A 20534-nucleotide genomic window follows, 5' to 3' on the forward strand; every position below is an offset into this window, starting at 1 on the left:
TCATTGCATGTGTTTTATGAGTCTGAAGAGAACTTTATAGACTGGTATGGGACATATGGGCTAATAATGAACTTATGGACTTAATCTGGACCGGGCTGGGATGTTTTCTTAATATACAACTGCTCTTTACATAAAGCTCTTTCCTATACACATATAAGTGTCTATGAATTTGTTTCCTTAGTCAACCCAGACTGACACACTCATGATAAACAAAGACTGAAGTTACTGTAGTTGGATCCACAATGAAGACTGATGGAAACAGCAATCAAGAAATCAAACAACTTATATCATGGGGGTAAATCTGCTGCAAACGGCCTTTTCTAAAGGTTAAGAAGTAAAGATGTCACTTTGAAGACTCATGTGCTCCTGACCATGGTATTTTCCATCACTTCATATGCATGACGGCGAATAGGGAAGACTGTAGAAGAATTGGTGCCCTTTAATTATGGTATTAGTAAGAACATTGAAAACACCATGGACCGCCCGAGGAACAAAACAAATCCGTCCGGGAAAAGGTACAGCCAGAATACTCCATACAAGCCAGGTCAAGGCTTCACCTCACATATTTTGGGCATATTATCAAGAGGGAATAGTCCCTGAAAGGGGCTGGCGTGCTAGTAAGATAAAAGACCACTAAAAAAGGCAGATGAACTTTAACATGATAGATTGACCTAGCATCTGCAACACTAGGCTCAGAAAACGATTATGAGAAAGCCCTGCAGGTGTTGCAGTTACATGTTAGGCTGCTTTGCTCAAGGTCAGCAGTTCGAAACCAGAGAAAGAGGATGAGGGTCTCAACTCCTGTCAAGAGTCCCTGCACCCTCAGAAACTCTCAGGGGTAGTTCTACCCTAGCCCACAGGGTTGCCAAGAGTCAGAAAGGCCTTGATAGCAGTGAGGGCGTGATAAGTTTAACGTGACCGCATGGCACCAAACAACCGATCATGACAGTATATCCAGCATTATTCCAAGCACTTTCCATGAATTATAGCATTTTATCCTTACATTCCATCATCCTATTATCCTCACTTTGTAAAAGAAGGGCACGATGCACCAAGCGCATGCCCAGCGTGCCCTGGTGGGGCCAAGGCCCCCGGGTGGTGGGAATCTCCTTGGGGTCACCCTCACAAGCACCGCAAGGCAGTGGGGCTTGCATTTCAATCCAAGGTTGTCGGGCCAAGCCCTTCACTGTCGTGCATTCTGGCTCCACTTGGCATGGCATTTACAGTGGGTGACTAGTTTCCTCAAGTAGATACGATCCGCCCATGGCGTTCTCAGGAAGAAAAACAGTCAACCCTCCACCACGTGGCTCAGGCCGGCAAGCCGACAGAGACCTGAGCGGGAAAGGAAGGCTGGGCTAGGTCTGCTGGGAATCCACACCACCGAGAATCACCGCCGTCGAGTCGACTGACACGGAGTCCAAGTGCCCCCGTGGGTTCCCGGACTATCACTGTCGAATGCCTGATGTGTCTCCCTCGGAGTGGCTGGTGATTTCGAACTTCCGACCTCGGGGTGGGCAGCCCGGCGAAGAACCTGAGCCCTGTGCTCATTCTGATGCTGCAGTGGGTAACGCATCCGGCTGCGATCCGCGTGGCCGACAGCTCAACCGCTACCAGCCGCGGCTCCGCGGGACAAAGATGGGGCTTTTTCCTGCGGTAAACGGTGACGGTCCTGGAAACCCGCCGGAGGTCGCTACGAGTCGGCAATGAGTCCCTAGCAGCGAGTTTGGGGCTGGGCTTGTTTGGTGAAGGAGAAGAAGGCGGCGGCAGGGCCGGAACCAACGGCGCGACGCTGGTTTCCCCGCCCGTGGGGGACGCGTTTGCGGGATGCGCCGGGGGCGGGGTCTGCGGAGCGCGGCGCTCGGGACTGGAGCCGGCGCGGGGGGGCGGGGCCCGGCGCGGAGCCGGAAGGAGGGGCCTGCGTCCCGGCAGAGGTGTGTGCGGAGCGGCGGCGCGTGCTCACCGGGCCTGCGCGACCATGAACCTGGAGCGGCTGCGGAAGCGCGTCCGCCAGTACATTGACCAGGTTGGGCAGCCGGCGCGGAGGGCTGGCGAATCGCGGCTCGGCGGGAAGGATGGCGGGCCTGGCTGGGAACCTGGAGGGAAGGCCAGCCTGGACCCCACTTCCGTAGCGGCCTAGAAGGATGGGTTTACCTGTCATCGGGGTCCCTAAGCCTTGGGCTCGCGCTTTTCTATGGGGTTAACCCCTTCTTTTTCCGCCTCCCTTCCCCGAATAGGAAAGCAGCCCCTGCTTGTTGTCGCTTCCGATTTCGGAGCCCTTCTATGCAGCCTGCCGCACTCAGAATGAAAGCTACTGAAGTGCAGGGAAGAGTCTTAAACTTGTGGACGGCCCCCTTCTGCTGCCAGAGGAACACCTAGCACGCAATATGCGCTCATCCAATCTTCAGTGCTAAACGCAGTTGCACGGATGGCCTTCGAGTGTAGCTTGCTAATAGGAAAATTGCTACTGCATTCACTGTAATTGGCCGAATTTAATTGGATGACGATACTAATAAACATGCTGTCTCAAATTGGTACTTTTGGTGAAAAAAAATCACAGCTCCATCCCCCAGTTCTCAGTGCTAACTCTGCATTAGCAGCCTCCCCCCCCCTCCCCAAATGCTTAAGATGCGTCTTCAGGATCAGCAGTATCTGGTCCATGATGTCATTGTTTTGTTTTTTCAATGGAAATATGTGCCTTCCTGGTTAATAAAAAGGAAGAAAGGAGAAAAAAATGGGCTTCTTACAAAGAATCGGGAATTGGATGTGAGGTGCTGCGGCCAAAGGCTTTCAGTGCATTGGAAGGCATAGTTTTTGTTTACCACGATCTGTTGAACACATGTATTTACTGGGTTCTTTCTCTGGTCCCGGGTGCTGTCAGGAGTGAGAGAAGAGACCTACTTCCCACTTAGAATTGAGTAGAATGGTGTCTGTCCCAGTAAACATTGCTTCTCCCAGAAGACTGAAGATGGGGAGTAAAGCTAGCCTCGATAAACCTGTGATTTGTGACTTCACATGGCTTACATCGTTAACTTTTTTTTTTTAGAATTGGCAGTCCCTTGTAGCTCCCCATGGCCAGAGAAGCTTAGTTAATGCATGTGTGTATACTATGTTTCATTTGAGTGCTGTTGAAATTAAATCTGTGCTATTTGAGGTATTAGATAGAGTGTTCTTGCCACTGCCCTCTCACTTGAGATGACTAACTCATGAAAAATATCCATAGAGAAATGATGTAAGAAGTACGCAGACTCACGGCCAGCGAGTCGATTCGGATGTGTTGAGACTCCTTGGGACAGGGTAGAACTGCCCCTGTGGGTTTCTGAGACGGTCACTGTGCACAGGAGTAGAAAGCCCAGTCTTTCTCTTGCAGAGCTGCTGGTGGTTTCCAATTGCTGACCATGGGCGTCACGGCCCAACCTGTACCCACTACACCAGCTGGGCTCCTTTGTAAGATATACTAGTGAGTATATCTTGTCAAATGGACTAGCATGTACATTTGCTACTGTGTGAGATACCCACTGATACATTTATGAAGTGTATCATTTAAAATAAAACTAGCCCCTTGAATTGTATATATCAACGGTATTGCAATAGTGTTTTTATTATATACTGGAACTAAAAATTATCCTAGTTGAACTACTACTTACAAAAACACATTGTATTAAGATGGTGGTTTATTATATAGCATTATAAGAATATTACATATCTATAAATAAAACTTTATTGACTATATGTATATCAATAAATAAAAATTTATAAATGAAATCCCCCAAAGAGAATATTAGATATCTTTACAAATCTGCACAAGAGAAAGATGATAGTGTCATAGAGGGAGAGTCTCAGAAACCCAGGGGGCACTTGCACTCTGTCCTACAGGGTTGCTTTGAGGGACTGGATGAGGGAGCTTGTGAGTTTCCATGAAATAGATCAGTTACCTTTTCGCCTTTTTTCTCCCTACAGCAACAGTATCAAAGTGCTCTCTTTTGGGCAGATAAAGTAGCCTCACTCTCTCACGGTAAGTGATAAATGATGGTTTCAGGGTTTTGGTCCTGAATTCCCCAGTTTTAGACGCTGACCCTTTATGTAATTCTCACCACAGAGGAACCCCAGGACATTTACTGGCTGGCGCAGTGTCTCTACCTGACGGCGCAGTACCATAGAGCAGCGCATGCACTTCGGTCCCGGAAACTAGACAAAGTGAGTGGCCGCGGGACCTGTCAGGGTTTCTACAGCTTATTTTGCTTTTATTTTAATGTCATCAGATTAATACCAGGTGTAAATAGTCCTTCCAGCCTGAGCCCTAGCGCTCCTTAAGCATACAACAACTGGTCCTGACCAGGGTCTGTCATGCTGCCCACCCATCCATTCCAAACCGAAACTAAACTCACTGCCATCGAGTCAACTCCGATTCGTAGTGACCCTACAGGACAGGGTAGGGCTGCCACCCTGGCCCTGTGGGTCTCCGAGACTAATACGTGAGTAGAAAGCCTCATCTTTCTCCCGTGGAGCGTCAGCTGGTTTTGAACAGCAGACCTTGTGCTTAGAGCCCCACTTGTAACCACCACCAGGGCTCCTCCCACCTCTAGGATCCACTGCCTAATAAGCAAACCCTTGCCCTAGGTGCTGTCACAAGGTGGCTGGGAAGCTTTTCCCTCACTGTGCCCTTCTCTCAGGTTCCTACTGCAAGAATCACAGAAGAAATGATTAAAATTATTCTCTTTATTTCATGCTTATAGTATTTTAAGAGGAGAAAGATGAGGCTCTCTACTCCCATAAAGTTACATTCTCAGAAACCTGCTGGGACAGTTCTACCCTGCCTCAGTGTCACGATGAGTCAGAATCGACTTGATGACAGTGAGTTGGGTTTTGTTTTTAGTGAGTAGTGGTTACGATTGGGCTGGTAACTGCAAGGTCAGCAGTTCAAAACCACCAGCCGCTCCATGGGAGAAAGATGAGGCTTTCTACTCCTTTGAAGTACAATCTCAGAAACCTACAGAGGGAGTACTACCCTGTCCTATAGGGCGGCTCGCTCTAAGTCAACATCGACTCCATAGCGGTGAGTTTGGTTTTTGAGTTTTATTGTTTGGTTTAGGAACGCTGGTGAGGTAGGAGTTGGGGTGCTAACCACAAGGTCACAATTCTAACCCTCCAGCCACTGCGGGTGGGATGGGCAGGTGGGGCCGGGGGTGACGGGAAGAGGCGGCTTTCTACTCCTGTGAAAATGTACAGCCTTGGAAGCCTACAGAGGCAGTTCTACTCCATTCTGTAGGGTTGCTATGAGTCGGAAGACTTGCCTCAGTGCGTGTTTGGTTCCAATTTGGGGCCATTCATTCGCTTTAAAGATACAGCTTTGGAGATAGCTTTGGCTGACCACTTTCTTAATAGACTGATTTTTTCCCTAGTTATACGAAGCATGCAGATACCTGGCAGCTCGATGTCATGTAAGTATGCTGTCCATGTCATGTATGTCTGTAAGCGGCTCGTTGTGTACGTCCCTCGTGTGTGTGAGAATTTAGAGCTGGGCAGATTAATAAAATATGTCACAGGGGAATGTTCTTCGCTTTAGGATTGCTTGCTTTAAAATATTGATTCTCCACTTCCTGAAAGCTGATGTGCTGGGAGAAGTTTAGACACCTCTAACTTAGTGAAAGACTGAGCCTGATCTTTGTTACTCTGTGTTAACGCCTGGCGCTGGGGGTGAACATACGGTTTTCAGAGTCACGAGCAGTTTTCTCCCTTTCCCTGCGTAGTATGCGGCCAGAGAGCACCAGCAGGCTCTCGATATCCTTGACATGGAGGAGCCGATCAACAAAAGATTATTTGAAAAATACTTGAAGGACGAAAGCGGCCTGAAAGACTCCCCGAGGGACTGGGAAATGTCGCAATCCTCAGTGAGTAGTTTGGGGTCAAAACCCAGTGCTTGCCACCAAAGACTGTTAGCGTGCCTCAGCGACGTCACAAATTGCCCACATTGCATTCCGAAAACCATTGATTTTTTTTTTAAATTGAACGTAGCCATGTTAAAGTGGATGGTTGACAGCTGGTTAACTTGACCACACAAAAATAAAGAGGTTATAGGATATTTCTGAGCTGTCACGTGAACCTCAGTAATGTCCTCAGACCGCCTGAATGTAAAGTGGGTTCCCTGAAGATTTTCCCTACATTCCACGCCTTTGGTGTAACTACGCCCCCCAGGTGGTGTACTGTTTCCCCTCTGAAGGGGTTTCAGAGGACCCCTGGTGGCACAGTGGTAACTAGTTGGGCTGTGATCCCCATGGTCCACCATTCAAAACCAGCTCCTCAGGAGAGACAGGGGTTTCTACTCCCATAATTTGTTCCAAGTCAGAAACTCACAAGGGCAATTCTACCCTTGCCATTAAGGTAGCTATGAGCTGGCATTGATGGCAGGGACGTTGATTTTTGCTTTTGAGGGGTTTCAACAGTGTTTGTGTGGCTCCAGCCCCTCAAAACACTCTCGATCCCTTTAGGTTGTCTGCCTCTTTCCTCCCTGGGATGGTTTGGTCACCACCATGGACCACGTAGGACATTCTGTGTGTGTGCTTGTTTGAATACATTTTCTCGTGAACTTGCAAACTGCTTCATTGTAGAGACTGTGACATGTAACAATCAGTGTCATCGGCACCCATCCTCAGCTCACTGATCTCCACGGTTAAACTCATCTCTAAACAGCTCTATTGAGATAGGTCACAAATGGCAGTTTGTTAAATTTATTTAAGATAAGTAGTTCAATGACTTTTTTGTATATATGGACACCGCTGTGCAGTATCGCCATAATTGATTCGAGGACATTTTCCTAACCCCAAAAGGAAATTTACTTCCTGGTATCACACCGCACCTCCCTCCCCTCATCCCAGTATCCTTGGTAGCCTGTTGGTGAGGGGACTGGTTGCTGCACTTAGAGAGTTCAGGAATGCCACAGATTCTTCAGTGTGTGGTTTTCCCTTCTTTTGACTTCTCGCCCATTCATTATAGTGCTCAGCACCGTGGCTGTGCCTGTAGGCAATGCAGCTTCTAGTGGCTGTGTTTTCCCTTTCGTAAGGAATACGTCCTCAGTATGGTTGAACTCTTCACTGCCAAAAAGTAGGGCTTATTCTACTTTATGATTTTTTTTTAATTCAAAAACCTATTATTTCTTAATATTCTCTTCTCCTGTCACTATTTTATAAATTTTGATTTTTATGTTGAGTCTCCCTCATGAATTTCCCTCATCATTAGCTGCCCAAACCTGGATCATCTTTAAATTCAATTACTTGTTTCTTGAGATTAACTCATATTTCCCTGTACTACTTTTAACAATAGAAATGAGATAGCTACTGGTTATTGAATACCTTCCTATGTGCTACCGATAAACAGAAGTAATCACATTTATCCCCACAAGAGGCTTGTAAGTTAGATAGCATTTCCTACTTGTTATAGATAAGGCAGTGCAGCCAAGAAGGGTGTTTTAGAAAACTAAGAGTTTCTGGGAAACGAAAAGCTCTGCCATCAAGTTGGTTCTGACACATTGCAACCCCACAGGAGAGAGTAGACCTGGCCCTGGGGTTCTGAGGCTCTTTCTGGGAGCAGAAAGCCTCGTCTTTCTCCCATAGAGCCACTGGTGGCTTCAGATGGCCCACATTGTGGGTAGGAACCCAATTCGTAACCCACTACTTCACCAAGGCTCCTTTCCTTGTCCAAGGTCAGTAGTAAATGACAGAAGTCAAGATTTGAACTCATGTTTGTCCAGTTCTAGAAAACCATGCTTTTACCAACTGTGCTACATTGCTTCCAGTTTAATATACACTACGATCCTTTCACTTGGATCTATCAAACTATCTAAAAGTTTGTGTTCCTATATATCCTCTGTTTGCTGCTCTGTAATCATCACCCTATTTGGGGGGGAATATGAATTTAGTAGTCCTGGTGCGTACATAAATTATGAGGAATTATTGGAATAAACTGGTTAGAGCCCAGAGAAGATAGTTCAGAGAAGCTTTCTAATTTCCTTCATGTTTCTATTAATTATACTCTACAAGCAGTGCCTGGGTTACCAGCAGACCCATTTAACTTAAGAGAGTGCCCTTCAGTTGAATTTGTAGGTAAGTCTAAACAGGTGCATAGAATTCCAGGCCTTACTTTCGTGCAGGAAAAATCTCGAATCCTTTCAACAATAAAAGTTACATGTGCACCCAGTGAGAGTGAGGAAGGTGATTGTGAGGAAGACTGTACTATGGGAAGGGGTTGATTTGTGGTGAAAGAGCTTAGCTGCTAATCAAAAGGTCTGGTTCAAATCCACCAGCTGCCCCGTGGGAGAAAGATGTAGCCGAGTACTTCTGAAAAGATGTACAGCCTTGGAAACCTTGAGGGACAGTTCCGCTCTGTCCTCCAGGGTCACTGTGATTTGGGATAACTCAGTGATAGTGGCAGGTTGGGGTGATTGAGTCATTTCAAATCGAGGACAGATTTGCATCACACTAAAGGGCAAGTATGAGTTTCCATAAATCTAACATTCGTATCCCAGGAGCTGCCTATACACTGACAGTTGTCATGAACCAAATCTGTTTAGATGTGAAAATTTCAGTATTTCAATAATTTACTATTTTCAATCGAAAGTTAAGTTGACAAGTGTTGACTAAGTGTATAACTCATGTTTTCCCAACAGATAAAGAGTTCTATTTGTCTTTTAAGAGGGAAAATCTATGATGCTCTAGATAACCGAACCCTAGCTACCTATAGCTATAAAGAAGCGTTGAAGCTTGATGTGTACTGTTTTGAAGCATTTGATCTTCTAACATCACACCACATGCTGACAGCACAAGAAGGTTTGCAAACTAAGGTGTTTGTGTGTGTGTGTGTGTGTGTGTGTGTGTGTGTTTAGTATGATTAATATTTTTAGGATTGTTTTTCCTCTCTGAACTTTAGAAACCCAAGTGCAGGTTATACTCATGTTCAAATAGACCTATTGACTTTCTTAATGTCCTCAAGTATGAATGAAGCACATTGTAAAATACAGTATCTGGTCAGTGCGTCTTGTTCTCAGAGTCCACAGGGACTGTGAAGTGACCAGGCCACCCTTATGAGCCATGATTAGATAGATGTAGTATAAACCAGGTTTGAATATCCAGTTTTTGGTCATTCTCAACCTGCTTGCACATTAGTGTCTAGGCCCCAACTCCAGACCAATTGGGTCAGAATCTCTGGACATAGGGCACTGGTATCAGCATGGCTTGAAGCTTGAAGCGTTGTAATAATTCAAGTGTTGGGAAGCACTGATGTGGAACCCATGTCTCCAGTGGTTCAGAAGTGGATGAAGGAGAAAAACAAACAGAATGAGGTTGAGGTTGTGTATTAGTGGGATTTGAGCACATCTTTACCTAGTGCAAGGATTCTCAATGGGGGATTTATACCTCGGGACATTTGACGACTGCAGGGATCTAAAGGAGCTCTGCTACCATAGTGAGTTACGTGTTAGAGGTTGCTGTTTGGAGCCTACCCACCAGCCGGTGCACGAGAGAAAGCTGCTCCTGTCTCTTCCCGTTAAGTCTCAACCCCTTGCAAGCAGTTCTGCTCTGCCTATGTGGTCACTACAACTTGGTGACTTGGAATCAACTTGATGTCCATGGATTTGGTGGGGCTTTGGAGGTATTTATAGTTTCAATAACTTGAAAGAAAAGGAATTGGTAGTAAGTTGTTGCTGGCACCTGGTAGATTGAGAGGCCAGAGATGTTATAAACATCCTAATATTCAGATGATTTCACCTAAAACGGGGATGGGAAATGCATAAAACCCACAAAATCATCAATACCAGCTACCATTACATGCCTCACCAAAGAGAATCAGTTTCAGCCATCACGTGAGGGTTGAGTTAACTGATGTTTCACTAATATGGGTCATTGAATTATGTTACAAATATCCAAATGGACCTGAGCAGGAAAAAAGGTTCCCCTCCCATGGCCTAAAACAAAAAATTATCCGGACTAAAATGTCAATAGTGCTGAGATGAAAAAACTAGCCTAGTCGTTCTCTGGTCTGGCCAAGGACAGACTCGCCTTGCCACTTCCTGGGCAAGCCCTGAAAGAGCTGCTCAGCCCTCGCGTGGTCCCTCACCAGGTGTGGGGCCACTGGCCTAGCTTTCTCTGGTGCATTTTGACAGGGCTATTTTCTTTTGAGTTTGACTGATTAAAACCAAAAACTGCAGAAAAAAATGTAATTGCTGAATGCTTTTTTCTTTCCCATATGCATTATGAGAACACTTTTTTCTCTCTCCATTTTTAAGAAAAAGAACTTCTTGAATCACTACCTCTTAGCAAGCTGTGTACTGAAGAGCAGGAATTGCTGCGTTTTCTATTTGAGAACAAATTAAAAAAGGTAATTAAAACAAGTATATGCTTACTTTTTTAAAATGTTATTCCTTCTATTAAATCTGACCTCTCATTTCTACTAGTTATTCAAGTGTGGCAATTTCCTATTACTAATCTTAAAGTGTTACTTTCTTAGAAGTAGGATTTAGTAATAATGTAATAGGAAGGTTTGCTTTGTCTAGAAGAGCGGTTCTCAACCTGTGGGTTGTGACCCCTTTGGGGGTGGAACAACCCTTTCACGGGTTGCCCAATTTGTAACAGTAGCAAAATTATAGTTATAAAGTAGCAATGAAAATAATTTTATGGTTGGGGTCACCACATCATGAGGAAGTGTATTAAAGGATCGTGGCATTAGGAAGGTAGAGAACCACTGGTCTAGAAACACTAAATTAAAAAAATATATATTTTTCCCTAAGTTTGCACATTTATAGCAATGCTCTTAGATTATATAAAATATGTGAAATGACTTCTAAAAGAACATTCAAAAATGTTTTCCTTCCTCCCAGGGATTCTGTGTATTTCAAAATGAATTACCAAGTAAATGAAATGATGTTGCATGAGAGTGAAGGGTTCGTTTTTATTCTTCCTGGAAATTTGACTTTGTTGTGGATTGCAGCCCAACTCGTAACCACTATGCCACCAGATAGGTTTTGAAATTTGACTTTGTAAGAATACTTTGTGTCCTGGAACTCTTGTAGTAAGTTTATTGAGAGTGCCGATGAAATGTGCTGTTAGTCCGTTTTCAGGAGCTCAAACATGTCTGTTTGACTCCTTTAAACATTTGAACTAAGCACACATAGTGACTACTTAGTGATTCGTTATTGCTCAGTTAACTTACATTTACATTTCTCTGTTTTTCAGTATAATAAACCTAGTGAAACCATTATTCCTGAATCTGTAGACGGCTTACAGGAGAACCTGGATGTGGTCGTGTCGTTAGCTGAGAGACATTATTATAACTGTGATTTTAAAATGTGCTATAAGCTTACTTCTGTGTAAGTATATACTGCGTAAGAATACAGAGATTAGCACATCTTCCTAAGAACTAGAGGAGTCCTGGTGCCATACTAGCTTAAGTGTTGGAGGGCGAACTGCAAAATCAGCAGTTAGACTCCACCAGCCACTCTGTTGGAGAAAGATGAGGCTGTCTCCTCCTATAAAGGTTTACAGCCTCAGAAAAATAGAGAGCAGCTCTGTACTGCCCTAAAGGGCCGCTAGGAGTCAGAATTGACAGAAGTGACAGTTGGAGCTAGGAAATATACTAGCATGCTCTGTGAATAAGTTCCTACGAGCTGATCCTAATTTTATTGGTCTTGACCATTTGCATAGTGTTGACCAGTGTGTGGCTTTAAAAGAGAAATTTGCAGGGAGAGACTTAGGCATATTTGGAGGTTACTACATTAATAAGTTCTGCCCATTCTTTGGTACTTTGAACATGCCATTTTATTATAAAGTTTCATAAAACAAGTACTTTATTAAATGAGATATTAATAGATTCCAGTAAATACTGAGTTCCCATTCTGGCCCGTTCATTGACTGAACAATCTCTGGACATAACTCAGACTGGTCCTTTCACAAAATTAGGTTTTCTGTGTGTAAGGCTCATTGGGTCTTCTTGGGAGAAGGATGCGGCTTTCTGCTGCATCAGCGGTCCAGTCTGGGAGAGCCCAGGGCAGTCCTGCGCTGCCCGCAGTCGCTGTGAGCCTGCAGCGACTCTGCCAGTGCGTGGAGTCGAGTCGTTGGGTTTCTTGAAACTACAGATGTTGTAATTGTCAAATATTTGTCATCTACTTAATGGTGTTTCATAGTGCATTTGATCGTGTTAAATAACTGGATAATTTATTGTATACATCATGATTCTATTGATCTAAATAGATGTATATACTAATATGTATCGTTTATTATTCCTTCTGTAAAAAAAACCCCCAAAGTATTCCTTTCATTTGTAGGCTTTGTTGAGCTAACCTGAAGGTACTGTAAATTAAGAAGTCAAATATGTATGTACCTACATATGAATAAACCAAAATCGAACTCACTGCCACCGAGTCAATGCTGAATCATATTGACCCCCTTGTGGGTCTCCAAGACTCTGTTTACTGGAGTAGAAAGCCCAGTCTTCTTCCTGCAGAGCTGCTGGTGGTTTCAAACTGCCGACCATGTGGATCGCAGCCCAGTACATAACCACCATACCACCAGCGCTCCTATATGTGACTAAAGCATATGATAAATAAATAAATGTTTCTCCCCTCCAACTTTCTATGTAGATCATTCATTAAAATATTTAAAACATTAAAGCAAAGCAGAGAGTAATTGGTTTCCTTCACCCCGTTTTATAGACTGTACTAAAGGGCTGTTATATTGATGCTCAAAACCAAACGTCTTAAACCTTTCCTATATCTCTGAATAATGTGTCCAAGGCCACTGCACTGTTGGTAGAAGAGGTAGTAAACAGAGCTGGTCTTCGCACATCAAAGCCAAACAGCTCCTAAAAAGAAAAAACTTATAACCAATGCGATGGTGTGCACTGCTGTAATGATTATTTAAATATAGCAGTTCTTAAGGAGTGTTGTAATGTACTGTTTGGGGGCCAGTAATGTTTTGTTTTAACTTTCAGAGTAATGGAAAAAGACCCTTTCCATGCAAATTGTTTACCTGTACATATAGGAACACTTGTGGAATTGAATAAAGCAAACGGTAAGAATTTTTTTTTACATTAAGACCAATATTTCTAATCAAACTTTTAGTAACTTGAAATTTTGGCTCACAACTCATGGGTAATTGAGATTGCATAATTGTATTCAAAATAAAAGTAACTAATGGGTGGAGAAATACTTAACAAAACGATCAACTGTCTATTCTTTATTCCAATGGAATGCTGTTTCTTTATCCTTGCTCCTTTTCTCAAAAATAAAGATATGAAAATAATAATAATTTATAATTTATCAAGGGGTCACGAGGGTGGGGGGCAGATAGGAGCTGATACCAAGGGCTCAATAGAAAGTAAATGTTTAGAAAATAATGATGACAACATATATACAAATATGCTTGATGCAATTGATGTATGGAATGTTATAAGAGCTGTAAGAGGCCCCAAGAAAATGATCTTTTAATAAAAAAATAAATTGTTAATAAAAAAACAAATAAATTAAAAATAAAATGTAGTTCAAGGCATATTCCCTTTAAGCAGAGGATTGGATGTCACTTTTGTACCCACCCACCTTTTTTTTTTCCCTACAAGAATGAGGTGGCAGGAGTCAGTAGCTACTCAGAAATTGGAAGGGGGTGGATTAGTTGGTCATGTTTTCTATATTTTTGTATTTCAGAAACATTTAGTTCAGTTTGGATTAGTCACCCTTAAATACTTTTAAATTGAATTAAAGTCTATTCAGTTCAATTTCTTCTGCTCAAAACAGCCTGAGGACCAGGAGTATTAGCATCTCCCAAAGCTTGTGGATGCCCCTGTGCCACTGAATTTGTATCTGCATTTAAACATTCCATCTTTGGGTAATGCTAGTTTGCAAGGAGTTATTCCTAAATTGAGGGCATTGTATTGCGCCAGAGAAGAAGCGCAGGTGCACTGTACTCCACGTTAGCCTGCTAACGGCAAGGCCAGCATTTGAAACCAGCAGCGGCAACGAGGGAGCAAGTGGAGGCTGTCTGCTCCTGCAAGGTCACAGCTCGGAAACCCAGGGGCAGCTGTGCTCGCTCGGGTCACGAGGGTCAGAATTGACTCAATGGCACACGACAACGAGTCGGAAGAGAAGCTCGGATCCCAGTGCACGTTGCTATGGGAAATGTAATCATGAAATGCTAGAATTCACACGTTTCTCAAAAGGAGATAATGTTGTCATTTCAACAAATGTGTAAACTTGGTCAGCTAAAATGGTTGTGAGTGGTTAATGTGGCCCAAGATAAGTCTGCGGAGTAAGAAGCATAGTTTTCAATGAGGCCCTTTGGAATAAACCCTTAAGTTTCGTAAAGTATTGTGTTATTTCTGTGCCTGCTCTCGTGTTGCACACTACTTGCCATTCGTTCCGTTTTTTTGATCTCTTAACATGTTCCTTCAGTACTCAGTGCCCACTTAGGGTCTGACACCTGTAGGGTGTTGGCAATGGTTTGAAACTAAGCAGTCAGGGCTCTTCCCAGTGAAACGAATATAGCTCCTTAATGAAGTGGATTTCATATCTACAAGGAAGGATGAAGTCATTGCTGTGAGAATAGAATTTGCTGTAACATAAAATATTATTGTGAAAAGTTATAGCTAGGGAAAATTATTATCTTCAAATGCATTTGACATTTTTTTTTTCTTTAAATACAGAACTTTTCTATCTTTCTCATAAGCTGGTGGATTTATATCCTAGTAATCCTGTAAGTAATGTGAATCTCTTTTTAATCTGAATTTAACTAGTATTTAATTTAACTAGCAGTTGGATAACTTATATTTAAATTCAAGCAGGAAAAAAATAAATAAATTCAAGCAGGAATGTTGTGTTGAAAATGTTGAAGCTGATTTTCCCAGTGCTTAAGATACTTAGAAAACAGCGTCACTCTGAAAGTATTCTTAGTACGCTAAAGCCATAACTTAAAATCTTTATTATATTGTTTTTCAAAATTACGCATGCTTATTTTAAAACTCTTAGCATCCAGAAATACATAATAGAGAAAACAAAAGTTTTACTCCCATTTCTCCTAAGTGACAGCTCATTGTTTGATAGCTTTTAAATTCTGCACTGGTTGGCTCATTGTGTTTTCAAACTGCCCTGATCAGACCTGAGAACTAGAAATTGAAAACATAGACAAAGCAATGAGACCCTAAGACAGAAGTAAAGACCAGGAGTAGGTCTTCGAGAAGATGTTAATTTGAACCTTGAACACTGTGGAAATAAGGCAGAAGGAAGGAAGTCCAGGAGAAGAGAATACAAACCACAGACTCGAGATGGAGGAGGGGCTAGAAGACGGATCAGCAGATAGCAGGAGCAGACACAGTCCGTCTCTGAGAGAAATTTCTAATTTGACCTAGAACTTGTGAGAGAAAAATATCTGGTACACCCTCATTCTGGCCTGATGTGTTAAAGATTGTCAGTGCAAGAGTAAGCATCTTTGGTCATGGTCAAATTTGAACTTTTTAGGTGTCTTGGTTTGCAGTGGGATGCTACTATCTCATGGTTGGTCATAAAAATGAACATGCCAGAAGATATCTCAGGTATGAATGTACCCCCACCCCTAGCCCCATCCAGTGAACCTGTAGGAAGAACTAGCAATAATCAGTTAAGCATGTATAAAGCACAAAGATGACCTTTTCTTAATGATTATGCTGTTGCTGTTGCCACCATTTATTTACCAATGGAGTTACAAATGGATCTCATTGTACTAAGAAAATATTCTTAAGTTCTGTCAAGTACTACTAGGCTCAGTTATTCTACTCATAATGATAGATGTTTCTCCTAAAACTTATTAAAATTTGATTTGAACTAATACGTTTTACTTCAAATGGATTAACACAGTTGTTACATTAGCTTTTAATATGATGATAGCTCCTTATTTCATGGCACTGCCCTGCCAACCATCTACTTCCCTAAAATGAACTCAGCAAATTAAGAATAAATTTCTTTTTTCTTTTTTTTTTAAGCAAAGCTACAACCCTTGAGCGGACCTACGGGCCTGCCTGGATAGCATACGGGCACTCGTTCGCAGTCGAGAGCGAGCATGATCAGGCGATGGCTGCGTACTTCACAGCCGCCCAGCTGATGAAGGGGTATGTCAGCACAAACTGACGGAGCGCGGTGAAAGCGTTGTTTGCTGGAAAACTGAGATTCCTATTGCAGCCATTTGGTTGTTACCCTAAACAAATTTAAAACTTCTCGCTAGTATCCTGTCTCCTAGCTTGTGATTATAAAATAACTGTAGAAAAGGGTGGGGGGCAGTGTTTGCACGATGAGTTTGCCTTTCAGTTTTCTCAACCAGTGCATGAAGGAACTAGAAAATAGGTTAAGGGAAGAGAAGCGCATGAAAGCGCTTCGTATCAGCTTCATCCAGCACAATATCCAGGGCTTCTAAGGGGTAATTACTGCGCACTGCCTCTGTTCCCCGTGTATGGGCTGCACTTGAAGGGGTCTTGGTAGCACAGTAGGCTGCTGAGGAAGTGGAATGTGGCCATGTCTGCCCTCCTCTGGCTACACAAGGAGGAGGACAATCCAACTCCACCCGAGCCCAAGGTTAAGTACCACAAGGCAGAGGCTAGCCCTGTCTGTACCCTCTGTCCTTACCCTGTTCTAGCTGCCAGGGTACTCTGCTTCTCTGCTGGGTTCAGTAATGCCATGTAACCACCACAAAGGACTCACAAGACAGTGCACACAATTATGGGGTTTATGAAGGAAGCGAGCAGGTTACAAACGGTGAAGACACAGTTCTTTTTTGCACTGCCTCTTGTCAACCATGCTGGCAGGATATCTATCTAGTCCCTGGCCTCTCAGCCACATGGTCCCTTGGCCTCTGCCTTGTTCCTTGGGTTTAGACCAGTGGTTCTCAACCTGCCTAATGCTCTAACCCTTTAATACAGTTCCTCATGTTGTGGTGACCCCCCCCCCCCAACCATAAACTTATTTTCGTCGCTACTTCATAAATGTAAATTTGTTACTGTTATGAATTAGGCAACCCCTGTGACAGGGTCGTTTGAGCCCCGAAGGGGTCCCCGCAACCCACAGGTTGAGAACTGCTGCTCTAGACGCTCCTCTGCCTCGTGGTCTCATGGCTTCTCTGCCGTACCTCGGTGCTGTAGCCCTCGGCTGCCTCTGCTGCCTCCACCACTTTAGACAGAGAGCTCGCACTGGCTCCTCTGCTGGTGGCTCTGTCTTCAGGATCACAGGATTCTCTCTGCCCCTGCTCCTGAGATGGCTTTTATACCCCCAAAAGGACAAGACTGACAAATCGCCTCTGTTAGTGTTCCACACGCTCTATTTGCTTAACCTCACCAAATAGGTGGGAGTTACAAAGACATGGGTAGAAGAGCCATATTTAAGCAATTTGACTTCACCGTAGGCCACCCTCTGGGTCTTTTAGCCATTGTCTCTTCCATGCATGGGAATGAACTTCCTCTCTTAGTTACATATTATACAATACAATTTTGACAATCACAACTAACTTTGTTATCACTTGCAGCTGAATCATATAATCCTGTCAACAGCTTTCCCAACCTCTTTACCCCAGACCCATCAGGAAAAATATGTCACGGGGATCCTCCGTTTCCCACTCATTTTGAGACTAAACACACCCGTGAAAGCCAGCCACTTCACGCCTTTATCACTCTCTGCTTTAGATGTCAAGTTTCTAAATTGCTCATCCCTCTTAACCTAGTACTCTGAGAAAGCAAGCATGTTCTTTGATGTGAAGAATCTCCATTCCAGTGGGAACTTTAGCATCTGCAACCATAAGCAAAGTAGTGTAGAACAGGCCATCAGTCAGGAGTATAGTAGAGTTCACCACCTCACTGTGTAAAACATATTTCACTTTTCATTTGGTCGGGTTCTGGTTAACTCAGCCTAGCCAACCAAGCTAGATCAATGAGACACCAATAACAAACGTGGAAGTTCACACGCTAGCCAGCCCTTCACGCTCTCATGAGCGCCAGTCTCATGTGGGTTAGGTTGTGCCCATAGATGCAGGACCCGCCCAACTCTTTAAACTTCAGACTAGCCAGCCCTCCCTTTCCTCCCTCATCTTTATCCCCTGTGGACCAGGTCAACAGGTATCAATGGAATCTGTCCAAGCTTGACTCATCTCTTCATTGCTGCCTCTCCTTCACTTCCACTCAACAAGTCGATGTAGGAGGTTGCCACATAAGCATACCAAGCCATCCACTTCCTGTCTCCCTTTAACCTTCAATCTTCGATGGGGTTTTCTGTGATGGACACAGACTTTTTCTGCAGTGATGCATCCAGTGGCAAACTGCTCAGAATTCAAGAAGTTGAACATTCTTCTTTTTCTCTGCAAGTCTCCTTTCAAATGTGTAAATTTCCTGTTTTCTCAGCAGCTATAGGGTGGCACTAAGGTTCTCATCTAAGCCCTCAAGTCTACATAGGCTTCTGGCTTAAAATAAAGCTTATTCCTTCTGGGAAATTCCTAACTCCTCTTTTGGCTTATCCAATCAAGTAGAAGTTGAAGGCAAGCTTATAAACTCTGTAATCATATTGATTTCCATCACATATGTAGGCTTCTTATTACAATACCTATATTATCACAATACCTAGTAAGAGAAATATTAAAATTACCTTATTATTTCAGAACCTAGTAGGAGAAATATCCAGTATCCACAGTGTAATCAGACAAACACGTAACCCTTAACCATTTACAAAATACTCAAGTTTAATCTTCTCTTCAACCTTGAGTGTATCTCCGTTTGTGTGCATATCGCCGTGGGCCTCTGGCAGAGTGACTCCAGTAGGCCCTAGCCGCCTATCAGTGGTCTTTTTCAGCCTTGCTTTTACCCCAGAAGCAGCTTTTCTCCCCTCAACTGCAATGTGTCGTTTCTTATGCTTGTTTCAGCCTCTGCAGGTAGCAATTACTAAAGTAAGAGTCAAGTGTTTTACATGCCCTGTCCCTCATTCTTTCCCTTACCAAAGTCCCATGCTTCTTTGAGTTTGGAGCTATTGTAATAAATCCCACTTCTGACACCAATTATAAAAGGAAGAACTGACATAGGGGTGGTGTTCGAACTCCTCCAGCTACCAAGCAAGGAGAACATTCAAACTCCACATTGCCCAGGGCAGATTTATGAGGTCAGGTATGGCCACCTTTCCATAGCACTGTACTTTCAACCATGTTGCTAATTCACTGCAGTGAGCACACGGAACTCACAGATAATATGCATGATTATAGCGTTTATTAAGACGTTAAGTTAGAAATGCTCAGGATAAAATTTTCAAGCAGAACAGCCCCTACTCAGCTGTACCTGCAGGCAGACCTTTTTTTGGGACTTTTACCTGTCAGCTACGCAGCCCATTGGCCTCGGCCCTGCTCATGAAATGTTACATGCTCTTTAGGGCTGCAAATAAATGCCCAAATGGCATTCTACCATAAGCCTTAGCCCAAAGGCACTCAGCTCTAGTTCGTGAGTCAGCATACCTACCTCCCCAATTAAGTGCCTGGGAGCACCCCACTTCATAGGCTAGTTTCTGTCCCCAAGGCAGGCGGCTTTAACTACTCTTTGGACTGAGAAGTCCACTACTCTGTCTGATGCTCTAGCTCTTAGTTCTGTTGTTTCTGCTTCTCTTGTCAAAACTGTCTTCTGGTTTAAGGAGGTACCATGTTCAGGAATCCCGGGGCCCAAAGGATACACTCCACACCTTGCTTTTCTCTCTCGCTGGCAGTGAGATTCCTTCCTTCCTGCTTCTGTGATGGCTTAGTTTTTACCCAGCAGGGTGGTAATCACAATCAACTCTGTTAACAATCACTCAGCTCAATCTCATGATTCTATCAGCATCTTCCCTAGCCTCTTACCCAAAGCCATCAGGGAAAATTGTGTGGTGAGAGTAACAGACTACAGCTAGATGCGCTTTGTTAAATAATTCACTACACAACTGCTAACCAAAAAGTCAACTACTCAAGCCCACCAGCCACACTGTAGGAAAAGATGAGGCTGTCTACTCTTTTAAAGATGTGTAGTCTCAGAAACCCCATGGAGCAGTTCAGTCATTTTTTCCTGGTTAAATGCCCCTTTAATTGTAAGTCTTTCTTTAATTCCAGGGTTGTGAAAAAGTTGTTTTGGGCAATATTTACCATTTTATCCTTGCTTTTCTGAAGGAATAGCTTTTTGGAGGTCCATCCTTTGCTGTTCTCAGGGCAAATATTTTTTAAGGGTTCCTCATGCCTCTTCTGTAGGTGATAGAACCTTTGTATGTGTGCACCACATCTTTTCACAGTTGCTACATGTTCTGTTCCATGCCATTCATTACGTACTTAACCATGCGTCACCGTCCTATCTCCACTCATATTATTCCATCCCCATATGCCCAATATGTTCTCATCTGTACTTGTGGTGAATGATTATCAGTTTGAACTTGTAGACAACTCTATAGAAGAGTGCTGTGTTCAAGGCAAACGTTTTTTATTGGTGGAACCAAACTGTTGTTGAGTTGAATGATGGCTTTGTGATAGGTTTAGTTCACCATTTAAAACTTA

The 20534-nt window shown here is 43.5% G+C and overlaps 1 protein-coding gene across 1 annotated transcript in view; it reads left to right on the forward strand.

The window, feature by feature from the left end:
* Window positions 1–1961: 1961 nt before the first annotated feature.
* The window catches only part of CDC16 (cell division cycle 16), a 33576-nt gene continuing 15003 nt past the window's right edge, over window positions 1962–20534 (forward strand). The window contains exons 1-12 of the mRNA XM_004704316.3: window positions 1962–2023; window positions 3958–4012; window positions 4097–4194; window positions 5400–5438; window positions 5748–5888; window positions 8660–8819; window positions 10274–10365; window positions 11220–11353; window positions 12973–13052; window positions 14677–14726; window positions 15488–15561; window positions 15988–16113. Coding sequence (XP_004704373.1) covers window positions 1976–2023; window positions 3958–4012; window positions 4097–4194; window positions 5400–5438; window positions 5748–5888; window positions 8660–8819; window positions 10274–10365; window positions 11220–11353; window positions 12973–13052; window positions 14677–14726; window positions 15488–15561; window positions 15988–16113 — 1097 coding nt within the window. The 5' untranslated portion in view covers window positions 1962–1975. The remainder of the gene's footprint in view (window positions 2024–3957; window positions 4013–4096; window positions 4195–5399; window positions 5439–5747; window positions 5889–8659; window positions 8820–10273; window positions 10366–11219; window positions 11354–12972; window positions 13053–14676; window positions 14727–15487; window positions 15562–15987; window positions 16114–20534) is intronic.

Source organism: Echinops telfairi, unplaced genomic scaffold (genome assembly GCF_000313985.2).
Source record: "Echinops telfairi isolate 266 unplaced genomic scaffold, ASM31398v2 ScPeMD7_7467;HRSCAF=8505_1, whole genome shotgun sequence".
Classification (NCBI taxonomy): Eukaryota; Metazoa; Chordata; class Mammalia; order Afrosoricida; family Tenrecidae; genus Echinops; species Echinops telfairi.